This window comes from Podarcis bocagei (genome assembly GCF_964188305.1).
Source record: "Podarcis bocagei genome assembly, chromosome: 4".
Taxonomy (NCBI): domain Eukaryota; kingdom Metazoa; phylum Chordata; class Lepidosauria; order Squamata; family Lacertidae; genus Podarcis; species Podarcis bocagei.
Window position 1 is genome coordinate 66,963,613 of NC_138128.1, and position 12,258 is coordinate 66,975,870.

Sequence of the window (12,258 nt, forward strand, 5' to 3'; positions counted from 1 at the left end):
TATCTCTCTCACATGAGGCAGCTGTATGTACGTGCCATTTCCCCCTCTTTCAGTGTTTCACCCTCCTTGCTGAACTCATTCAACAGCAGAAGTTTGAGTAAAGCTGGGGTGGAAGAAAATCGAGATGAAAACTGTAGTTTTAAACAATGGCTGAAGCTTGAGTAAAACAGGAATGGGGAGAAAAAACAAACCAGCTTTAACAAACAGCAGAGATGGGCACAACACAGAAACTAACATCAGAAAGATAACAGATCAAGACTTTCCCAACTCCCTTCTCACTGTACTCACACACTGCTTTCAACAGCTACTTCCCCCCATGTTACCCCTGCTCACGCTTCTCAAACATCTGCTATTGTTAAAATTGTCACATTTCTTCTCTACGTTTGTCTCCATCCATGTTTTACTCAACCTCTGCTGTTGTTTAAAACTTTTATTTTTCTCTTTGTTCCCACCAGTTCTGCTGCTGTTGTTCCTTGTCAGTATCCCTCCCTTCCCACTCCCATGCCATGGTGACTGGTGTTGTGCAACTTGCTTTCTCTTTTACTCCCCTACCCCATGCAAATCCAGGCTTGTGATAAAGCACTTCAAATCCTCCAATTATTGTTGTTATATATTTATTTATACCCTGCCTTTTCCTCTGATGGGACTCAAGGCAACTTACAGATAAAACAATAACTGTTAAAAACATAGAAAAATCAACCATTAAAATACAATTAAACATTGATAGAGTTAAAACAATATAAACATAGAAAATCTGCTTAAAATGAGGGCTGCACTCTGACTTCCTGCAAATCCAGGTTTGTGATGAGGCACTACAAATCCTCTAATGACAGTGAAATAACTACCTAACATTTTTATGTAGATAGGAAGAAATGGTTACTTGTAAATAAATTTCACTCACTAGGACACCAATGTGCTAATTCAAGCAATAAAATTCTATGCCTACCCACTTACAAATACCATTACAAGCAGATGTGCTGATATGCCTTTTCAAATAGCAAAATTAACTTGGTTTGTGTTTCCTTGGGTCTCTTGTTCCTCACTGTTGCTGTGCTACGTGTTGTGCGTGAGCACTGCAAACATACAAAGAGCCACACAGGAACAATTAGGGGCAAGTCAAAATAGCATAGAACAAAATGAACGTCAACAGAAGGGCTTCAATGGTGCACTTATTCCTTGGTAATAAATAAAGGGTTCTTTTCCTACCTGTATTAGTACAAAATATGCTCTAAGATCATCTTTTGTACGTGGCCTGAAAGCAAATAAACGGTCCTAGAATGAAACATACCATTTCAGCATGTGTGCATGCCATAAATTTATTTAACATGCAATTCCAACTCCTTTTTCACCTGTCAGGATGTATACATGCATGCACATACACAAAAACTATGTAGTCTTTCCACATTTAAGTGTATAGAGTAGCCTACAACTTCTAGAATATGACTTCTAAACTGTTAAAGTTTTACTATATCAGCAAAATTAAGGAAAAAAATGTTCCAATTAGTTACATATGAAGAACTCTTTATAAGACGCAACATTGCTTGCATTTAATTATATGCTAACATAAAGCATAACAGGTTGCTGTTTGAGAAACACAAGTCCTGAAGATAGTTGTGTGGTTCTCTCCATTATGACCTATATTTGGAACAAACCTATCTACAAGTGTGCAGATTCATAACTTAAAAGTTCTGTGCACAAAATGCAAACTTGATTGAGATTTCTTGCTTAAGGAAAGTATTTTGTACCCATTTCTGTGAGCTTTCAGTTACTATTCATGCTTGCTTGAAAATAGTACCGTTTATAATCAGTTTGGAAACTGTAGCTCAAAAGGCCATGAGAGAACAGGAATAAATCTAATGCCCAATGAATTCTTTGAATCTTTCTTCACAGCAAAAAATGTAGGCCAGATATGTGAAAGATTGTTTTCAAGGACAGTGTCTAAAGAACCAAATCAAACAGAGTGTCAGGGCTTACTGACAAACATTAACATCAAAAGAAGAAGCAGAGGGTAGTAATAAACAGCAGTTCTCCAAAAGAAATAGAGGGTGCAATTCAACATAAGGTTGTGCAATGGGATTTCCCCCATGTCTGCTCATCCTAAACATCTTCTGGGTTTTCCCCCAACACTTCAGAGCAGATTTAGGGGGTGCAAGGAGGGGATGTGGGGAGGAAGGAGAGGGAGGAATGTCCCTTTGCCTAAGTGGACCTCATTTTGCTTGTGCAACAACTTAATTGAATCTCACCCAGAATCGTCAAGGTGGGGTATGTATTGAGAGTGGTACCATTTAACATTTGTTAACTTTCTTGAGGTATGGCGTGCAGTTTGAAGATCACACAAGATTAAAGAAGAGCCCCAAAAGGATCTCTCCATATAGTGTGAATGTGTGGCAAAATGGCAAATGAGAATCTAGGTTGTGGGAAACAAGGGGGCAAACCCGCGAAGATGTGCCTTAAGGGGCTGAAGGATTTGATAATAATGCCAATTATAACACACTTTCTAATGGCTGTGAGTTGACACTGGTATCTGTTTCTGCTTTGTTGAGTCCTGGGGACATTTTAGGCATATGTCTGAGGCCAAGCACACCAACAGCCCCTGGACTAGTATAGAGCTAATTTCATTCCCATTGAGTCATTAGGCATGTAAAACGTGACTGGTTCCTTTAGGAAGCTGGATGCTGTACAAGATGGACCTTTGGTCTGATCTAGCAGAGCTCTTCCTCTGTTTTTAATATTTAAATTGTGATAATACACCATTCTGTAATGGAAGGATATCCTCAATCTCAATTAAGTCCACACAGAACAGAACAAAATTTGCTGATATAGTTTAATTTCTCATTGGAATCTTCATTTGAGGGGCTTGTTTTGTTGTTCTTTATGTCCAAGTTTTTATTTTTAAGCTTCACCTAGTTTAATTAGGCATTAAAAAATAATAATTGTATGCATGATTGTTTGGATGGAGAATCCAAAGAATGTTGAGGTCAGTAGCAGTATACTGGAATCTAGCATAGCACTATAAAATGATATGAAAAACTATTGACTTGTTTTAAATGGGTCACTTCATTCTTCTATTATATACATATGGATAGTACAAATAAATATGACAGTATATTCTTATGGCAGCATGTTATGCCTTTTCAGTCCTACAATTTACAAACCTTTTTCTGCCCTCATATATATTGTGTGCATCTGGCAAAAGAGTTATTGTTGACAAAACCTAAATGAAGATGTTCAACCTAGGACTTGGATGTTTGGGCTACAAGTTACTAATTTTCCAAAATTCCATCTCAGCAGAAACTCTAAATGACTTGCACAATTTAAATGTATATAGAAGTTATAATTACCCCTTCCATTCCTGTAATAAACCATTAATTATTCCCTTGAGGACACACTTCTGGATATCTTGAGGCTAGAACAAATGAAGAAAGAGAGAGAAAACCCACAACCAGCATTTTATCACAGAAGCAAATTCTACAGATATCATTATAGTCCTGTGGTTGGATGATGATAAGACAATGCTCTTGTCAAAATAGTTTCCATTCTTACAATAAAACACAAGTCATTATTTTAAAATTCAGGGGAAGAAATCCTCAGTATTTTCAAGCCATTTATCAATTTATTGCTTAAATGTCCTGTTGGTAGTCTCTCTTCTAAGTTGATAATTCCTACTTTTTCTCATATGAACCCCATCAAACTATTTCTTTTGTTTCCATGTCTTTATATCTCTTTCCAACAGGGATTATCAGGGACATGTTTGTCTACTGTACCATTGGGTAATATAGCTCTGAATGTAGTTTCTGGTCTCCCATGTATTTGCTATCACATGACTGGCAACAACAGGCAGCTTTTACCTCTTCTGCTATCTGGTGGTGAATGGTTAGTACATTATTGGTGAATGCAGATAGCATCCTATGTCCATCAACTATGTTTAATTTAAGGTAAAAGCACAGAGGCTGGGATACAAGGACAAGAAAGAGGTGCATATTGCTGCTCCACTGTTTATGCTACACATTTAGACTAACATAAGCATTTTTTATTCAGTGCATGGAAAACACGGATTATATTTGAACTAAAAGTTTGTTGTATATTATAAAAACTACAATTTGTACATGAACACAACTGTATATTCAATGTACAAAATGTGGAAAAAATACACTATCATTTTACTTACTGAACTTAGTAAGGCATCATAAACAGCATTCACAAACTTAGCATCAACTCCACAGTCTTCAATGGAATTAAAAGGGGCATCAATATTTTTCTGCAAATTGTGAAAATATATTAAAGAGCTGTTTCATGAGATTTGTTATGCCAGAGGTATTTTCAAACTTGCATTACAAATGCACATTCTGTAATAGCATCATTTATAAAACAATATAAAACAATTAACATTTAAAATTGATATTTTCATTAGTTCTTTGCATTCTGATACAAACGGCACACCTTACTACGCTGACACAACCCTTCTCCTGGAAACCACATCAAATTGCTGGTGCTATGCCAGCTCATAGGCATGTTACAAGCTACATGGCCAATGCCATGTTGGCTGCATGAGAGAGATCCTAACCTTTAATCCACACTGCTGGCAGGAGTTAGTATAAAGCAGGGGCAATCTGCTGCTGCAAGGTTCTAAGAAAGGGTGAATGGGTGATTGTGCTTCTGGACCCAAAGGTGGCCCACTTTCTGCCTGAGAGATGACAGCAAAAAAGAATTACCTGCCCTTCCTCCACTACCACTGACATTGACGAAGAAGGTAACTCCATCAAGCCCAGTCCTTTGATTATTCTTAGGGCCATCAAATCGGCTGAGGGAAGAACTGTGGGGCAGCAGCTGCCTGCCCTCCAGGCCTGGACATTGTCATCCAGCTGTGCTCCTGGATCTGATTTGGTGCTTCAGGGGTGGATCTGCTCTTCATCAAGAGCAAGACTGTCAGAGCTGCCACTAACACTGGCTATGACTGAGTTACAGATAGGTAGCTGTGTTGGTCTGCCATAGTCAAAATAAAAATATGATACACTGTATCTGAAGAAGTGTGCATGCACACGAAAGCTCATACCAAGAACTAACTTAGTTGGTCTTTAAGGTGCTACTGGAAGGAATTTTTTTATTTTGGCTATGACTGAGTCTGCTTTCCCCTCCACCTTCCCATTCCTTTTTCTTCATGTGTCATATTTTTTTAAACTGTGAGACTGAAGGAAGAGACCATCTTAGAACTGGTTTTTGTAAGCCACTCTGACAGCTTTTTGGCTAAATGGCAAGGTATAAATGCTGTAAATAAATAATAATAACTCCCTGCCCTGGCCAGCAGAACTGGGAATGTGGCAAGGATCCACTACTCTATGCCCTGCCCCTCTGGTCTTATTTTCTCCCTAACATGGTGTCAAAAGTTAGATAAAGTTCTACAGCTTGTTCAGCAGTATAACAAACTATCCATATGCAATCCTTTTATTTGATTTTTTAAAAATGTAAGGTATTTATAGCTTCCATTAGTACTGAAATGCTTTAATTAATTAAATTAGCTTTAGTGGGCATAAGACAGATGTTGAAACAGACTGCCTTGATTCCTCTGTCTCACGATTAGTAGATGACCCTTATCCCATAATAAGCCAATGGGAGACAAGAACTGAGGTTCATAAAGATTAAGGCATTATATCCATAGTTTGTCTTTTCTTTTTTAAATGCACTGGAATGCCACCAGTACTGCCCTTGTGTGGAGACAGCTGCTGATAACAGAATCTGCTGACATAACATCTGGCCAGACTTAAACTGGGTGGTTGCTTGCAAGCATGTTTCATTTTAAAAATGCAATGGAAGTTTGCCTGTAAAAGGGTAGGTGTGATTAGATTAAATCCCACACCAGCTGAACAGATCATTAGCGTTGTCAGACATGATAGCATCAGTGATTCCCCTGACAACTTCTTTTGGCACATGTGAAGACTCTGAGCTTACTGCTCCCTTCTTCATGGAGGTGATGGGGTGGTTACTTTTTTCCTTGAAAAGTATTGTTACAGAATTAGGGGCGGGGGTGGTCATTCTATTCATAGGCCACTTCCAGGCCTGTAATTCTGCATCTGAGAGGTTTAGAATCTAGCAGAACCAGTCAGACCAGCTTCTTTATTAAGCTAATGGCTTTAGCCCACTCAGCTAAATACCATCATCAGCATTTTAAAGTGCGACCCCTGTTGCCATAGAGACAAATGGGTGATTTTTTTCCAACCTCACCTGGCTGGATGCCATGTCATCATAGGACAAAGAACAAAAGGCCAAGTGGGGCTGCACATGTGTGAGTTTTTCAGCTGCCTTGGATGCTGGAGACACAGAGGCTTGACTTTTTCTGTAGGCAGAATACCAAAGCTATGGCTTTGGAGGGACTTCCCTGGAAACCTAAAGCAAGATCTGTTGGAGAATGCTGAGAGCCCTTCCATCCTATGCTCAGGCTGTATACATGTGTAAATAAACCATATACCCTAAAGACACCACAGTCTCCATTGACCTTCATTCCAAGGTAACTAAACCTTGGGTAAGGGCAGGAACCGCTGGGGTCTCTTGCCACTTGGAGACTGGGGTGTATAAAACACTATATAAAATAGGGAGAGTGATGCTCTCTCCTACTCCCACCTTCAGTTCTATGTGCCTTTCAAAACCAGCACATGAGCAGTTGAACAGAAAGTAGAGTGACTGAAAGCATACGAAGAAAAGAGACGCAATCTGGGACACTGGGGAAAATCGGAGAGCTATGGGGGTGAGAGTGAAAGAAGGCATGGGTACATACTCATATCACATCCAATACAATTGATAACTTTTAATTGCCTGATTTTTCATGGGTTTCCCCAAGCCCACATCCGTCAAATCACAGATGTCACCATTGATTGAAGCATAACCATTACAAATCTGGTGCTTTCCAGTGTTGCTGTGTCACAAAAGCAGGGACCCAATACATGGATTATCATAATTTTTATATGAGATCCCCTGAAAATCACCATCAAATCATAGATCACATGTGTCTACAGATGGATTCTGTGATTTGTTGGTTGCTTGGGTTTTTTTCTGAGGTCATTCAATGAAAAAATAAAAATCCATCAGAATCTGTGCCTGCAACACCTTCACTAAAGTTTTCTGTAGTGCTTGACAGAAGCAGGGTTTTTTTTTTTAACTGTATCAATATAAGCTTTAATTTTATGGTGGATTTTTTGGGAGACCCTGTGTAAAATCATGCAAATTCAAGAGGAACTGTTTTAATTCTGCTGAATTAAACTTTTGCCCAGATCACATTCAAAGGCAAAAAGGGTTTGTGTGTGAACTTTGTTGTTTATCTGGAGTGGGGTGACCCAGAGAGAAGCAACCAGAGCAAGCTGTGTTTCCACAACACACATTCCAGATTCTAATTGTGCCTGTAGGCCCCCCAAAAGATTGGTATCAGCACTATCTAGTGGTGTGGGTACAGTTTTCGAACTGTGTAGTGTACATGCTGTTTTCATATATATTACTCTTCCTGGATTGCGGTGTTTGTAGGGTTTCAGTAATTTTGTCATAGATGAAAAATGCAGTATAACACTGCTAATCACTGTGAAAATGGTCTAACAATCAGTTTCATGTACCAGTATAAAAAGCCAGTTTTACTATTTTCGTATACAAAATTAGATTTTAAACATGCCATTTTCCTTAATTAATCTAGCTTCTACTTTTGGTTGCTTTGTTTTAATTATTTATATTAGATAAAACATATATTTGCATTATTGCTAGTTAATGTTTAAGCGAATTAAGATGTGTTTGTGGTGATAATGGTGGTTTTTACCTTAAACGCAGTATTGATTTCTGGAAAAGAATCAAACGTTTTTGAATAAAAATCATACACTGTTTTCCAGTCTCCTGATAATTTAGCTTTTTCTATGTCTTCCCTAAACAGAAAGCACAAAATGCAACCAATTATACAGCTAGCAGAATATTTTACACAAACAGCTTTCAATACATTTTAGACACCCAGAAATATAAATACTAAGTTGTATCCCATAGTTGTATTTAATTTCTTTTTCATAAATTTTAAAAATCCAAATTACATTCAAATAGGTGTAATTACACTCATGTAAAAATAGCAACCATAAATGCAGTTAAAGGCAGAGAACCTTACATACTTTGGACCATTAGGGCTAGGCATGAAATAATGAGGAACTAAGGAGCTGAGATCCAAAGAAATGCACAGCTTCTTCCACATATTCCAAGGCAGCTTTGTTTTGCTAGAACAAAAGCTCCCTATGTCACATAGCAAGCTGCTTTTATTAGTAAAGGAAATTTCACAAGCAGTTTGTGATTCAACACAAGGTCAGCTCTTTAAAAAGAAAAATGGTAAAAGTTAAACTACTGGAAGACCTGAGCTAGTTCTTTAGGTACAAACTGATATGCTCAAAGCAGTGATCCATCTTCTCCAGTGTTCACTCCACAGTGCTTGGGAGGAGATTGCCATTTCTTCCTCTTTTACCCACCAGCCTGGCACAAGACGTTTCAGGAACACAGCAGTTCCTGAACACCATTCCAACCTGAACATAATCCATGCGTAGCAGCAAGATGGCAACTGTGTGCCATGCCATGTCACCTTAGCAAGACAGCAGCAGAGGTTGCATGCCACAGCAGACAGCCACTGAGCAAGTGAGCCAGCCAGCTACCTCATGAACCATCTGCATTAGGAAACAAGATCACAGAAGCAGAGAATGCATGCCAGGCCTCCTGTCCCTAAGTTGCATGCTATCCAGGCAAGGTCATAATGGGTCAGTAGCAGAGGCAGAGTGCCAGACCTGCCATCCATTGTGATGGGACAAGCCACATGATCACAAAAGGGAGCACAGTTGAGGAAGTAGCATCAACAGCAGGGACCAAACATAGCTAATCCATGAGTAAATGAAGCATTCAATCACAATGTGCTCAAGGTATCTGCCTAATGTTGTAACATTTGAGAAAGGCATGTAATGTCTTTGCTCCCCAGCACCACCTCCATCTGCCACCAGGCTGTGAGAGACAGCAGCAGCCACCCTGGCAGTCATGTCTGAGATGGGATTATTTCCTACTTCACCTGCTGTGGCCCAAAGATTCTCTAGCAAAGTGGCTGCTGGAATCCCTGGGAACTGGGAGGAAGGCATGTAACATATTTGCTCCCTCCTAGCATCTCCTACAAATACATTCATTTAAAGGAAATTTTTGAGCTGAATTATTTATTCCTTGGTATGCATTCACAGGTTATATAGTTGCAGGAAATTAAGAGTATGAAAAAATATGTATTTTCCATTAGAAGATGACCCATTTGGGAGTTTAGTATAAATATTAGAAGCTTTGTTTGGTTGCTGGATACAACATCTAAATTTTCAATTAGAATAATTAAAAAGAACATATCAATAAATCTATTAGCAGTACATATACACAAAATAATGCTACTTACCGGAAGTCTATTAGAGTTTTTGTTTGGATGGGAAGAGGATGTTCTGGTGGGACTGAAACTTTCATTTCTGCTGTAAGTATATCTACAGAGGTGCGCTGTTTTTGCCTAACATCGTGGCCAAGGGATGGAAGCTCTTTTGCTGATTCAGAAGCAAAAGTTTTAAAAAATCATAAACTGCAACTATAAAAATAATTAATTCAAAAGTAAACTAAAATATAGACACTATGTCTACCTGAACCTACCTGCATATTTGAAAGGAACTACCATTGAAATTCCACATAAACATAGCTAGGATTAGGTTGCAGTGATACCTCATGCCCATACATTTGTGCAAGTCATAAAATATACATATACATATACATATATATATACATATATATATATATATATATATGTAGGTTTTGGTGTCTTCGGGTGTCTTCCCGTGTAAGAGTTGGGGTGTCTAGGCGACGTTTCGACGAGGTCTCACTCGTCATCTTCAGGCTGGTGCTTTCGGCTTCTTGTTACTAGAACAGAGCAGGATCTCAGTGTTTGAGTTCCTATAAATACTGTTGAGGGGGTGTGGTGTATAGCCTCCAACGTTCTGGGCAGAGAGGAAGTTCCTAGGTTAATGTGCCTTTTCTTCTTTTGTTCATTAATTACTTGAGGGATATCTTGAGTGATTACTTGAGTGATATTCTGAGTACCACTTAGGAGGGTCATTAGGTGTGGATTAGTTGCTAAAGCTTTCGTGTCTTGACCTCTTGACCTTGTAAAGAGTTTTTCTGAGAAGATGGCTGTACTGCACTTAGTTGTGCTCTGGCTTGGCTTCGTGTATAGGGGCGAGCTGTGGTTTTGTGCCCTGTGCCAGCCAGATCTGTGTAGGGATTGCAGGGGGGTGCAGCATCCGGAGGTGCCACTATGGTTTGGCTACTGGATGGTGTCTGTAATTTATCTGTGGAGAGGGTCTGGGTTTGGGTCTGGTGTGGTTGATTGGAGATGGCGTTCTGTGTGCCTCTGGTTCTGGTGTCGGTTTTTGTGGGGAGGGCTAATTTCCAGATGTCTGGCAGGCGGGACGTGTCGTCACGCTTGTTCATGTTGTGAGGGTGTTTCTCTATCTCGATGGCTTCCATGATTATTCTCTTGTGGTGATGTTCCATGTTAAAGAGCAATTTGGAATCTGCAAAATTAATTTCGTGTCCTGTTTCTTTCATGTGTTGGTAAAGAGAGGAAGTTTTTTCTTCTTTTTTGACGGCATTCTTGTGTTCTGCGATACGTGCATTTATTCGTCTGTTTGTTTGTCCAATGTACGTGGCTGGGCAGACTTTGCAGGGTATTTCATAGACCCCTTGGTTTTCTAACTGGATTTTATCTTTTGGGTTTCTGAGGATATTGGCTATTTTTTGGTTGGTGCAAAAGGCTGTTTTGAGATCCTGCTCTGTTCTAGTAACAAGAAGCCGAAAGCACCAGCCTGAAGATGACGAGTGAGACCTCGTCGAAACGTCGCCTAGACACCCCAACTCTTACACGGGAAGACACCCGAAGACACCAAAACCTACATTCCTGTACCCGTGAAAATCTACGAAAGCAAATATATATATATATATATATATAAAATTTTGTTTGGATCTAGAGGAGCCCAACAGGAAGGGACTGTCTGAATGGGAAGGGATGGGATGGGAAGGGATGAGCTGAACCTTCTACTACACCAATTTAAATGGGAGTTTATGAAAAGTTTGAATAAATCACTAATCTTAGTGGGATAATATAATTTTTAAAAGGAAAGAAAGGTTTTGTTCATGTGACTTAAAATAATATGTTTCATGATCCTTATGCTTCTGAACATCAGTGTCACTGATTTTAAATACAGCAACACCCTTTCTAGCATTATCTTTGAACAAACTATAAATAAGCACCAAACAATAACATACTAAATTAATTAGTAAAAATTTTAAGAAGCTTTAAATAGCTGTACCAGTCGTGCAGTTTACAACAGCACCTTAAGAATACTATATACACTGAAAACTATTGATTATAAAAATAATTAAAATCCTTCCTGAACTCTGTTCTAAAAATACTTGGAACTGTTTAAGCGATGGTAAGATTTGTAAAGCGTTGTGCTGCTGAATAATGGTTTTGAGAATGTTGCTTGGTTACATTATGCAAAAATCACTTAACCAATGTATGAGAGGCAAGAATGTTAATGAAAAATCTGATGAACAAAGCATTTCTGATATGAGAAGAGAGACTAGATTATTAGAGCATTAACTGGAAATGAATGGGTATGAAACAGTGCCATTTCTTCAATGACTGATACAAATGTCACAACATGACATGGTACAATTCTAGATCAGAATTCCAACGGTCAATTTCCAGTTTTGCTCTACACCCAAACCCTTCCAACCATATTCTAGCATATATTCAAATAGTCAAAGCTGTCATAAAACCTGTGTTATCATAGATACAGTTGCAATTCCTGTGGCAGTTTTTTCAGCTGTCCTATCCAGCAACAGCAAATACTTATGTATAGTGTTTAACATTAACCAGCAGTACAGATCCTGTTGGATTAAAAAAAAAAAAAGACTTGCCCCCAATGTCAGTCATATTCACCCATACTGTTCTGATTGTAAATTTAACAGTCCTCTCTGCCAGAGGCAGAGGAAGGGGGTGCGGTGGGTGTGGACCACCCTGGGTGTCACCACTGAGGGGGGGTGACAAAATGCCAGGCAGCACTCACCGTGGGGCCTGCAGCGTGCCCGAGCCATGTGTCTCTCCTGGGAGAGACATGGTGGCTTGGGGGCGCGTCGGCTCTGCACTGCCCAAACGGTCTGCCCGCTGTCTCCCCCCCCCCAGCT

The 12,258-nt window shown here is 39.3% G+C and overlaps 2 protein-coding genes across 2 annotated transcripts in view; one reads left to right on the forward strand and one right to left on the reverse strand.

Moving 5' to 3' along the window:
* Positions 1-12,258, forward strand: part of ANKRD1 (ankyrin repeat domain 1) — a 209,111-nt gene that overhangs the window by 44,619 nt on the left and 152,234 nt on the right. The gene's annotated exons all lie outside the window — the stretch shown is intronic.
* Positions 1-12,258, reverse strand: part of HECTD2 (HECT domain E3 ubiquitin protein ligase 2) — a 38,279-nt gene that overhangs the window by 17,247 nt on the left and 8,774 nt on the right. The window contains exons 3-7 of the mRNA XM_081189601.1: positions 9,425-9,563; positions 7,793-7,895; positions 4,169-4,258; positions 3,342-3,406; positions 1,207-1,252 (exon numbers count right to left, since the gene is read on the reverse strand). Coding sequence (XP_081045727.1) covers positions 1,207-1,252; positions 3,342-3,406; positions 4,169-4,258; positions 7,793-7,895; positions 9,425-9,563 — 443 coding nt within the window. The remainder of the gene's footprint in view (positions 1-1,206; positions 1,253-3,341; positions 3,407-4,168; positions 4,259-7,792; positions 7,896-9,424; positions 9,564-12,258) is intronic.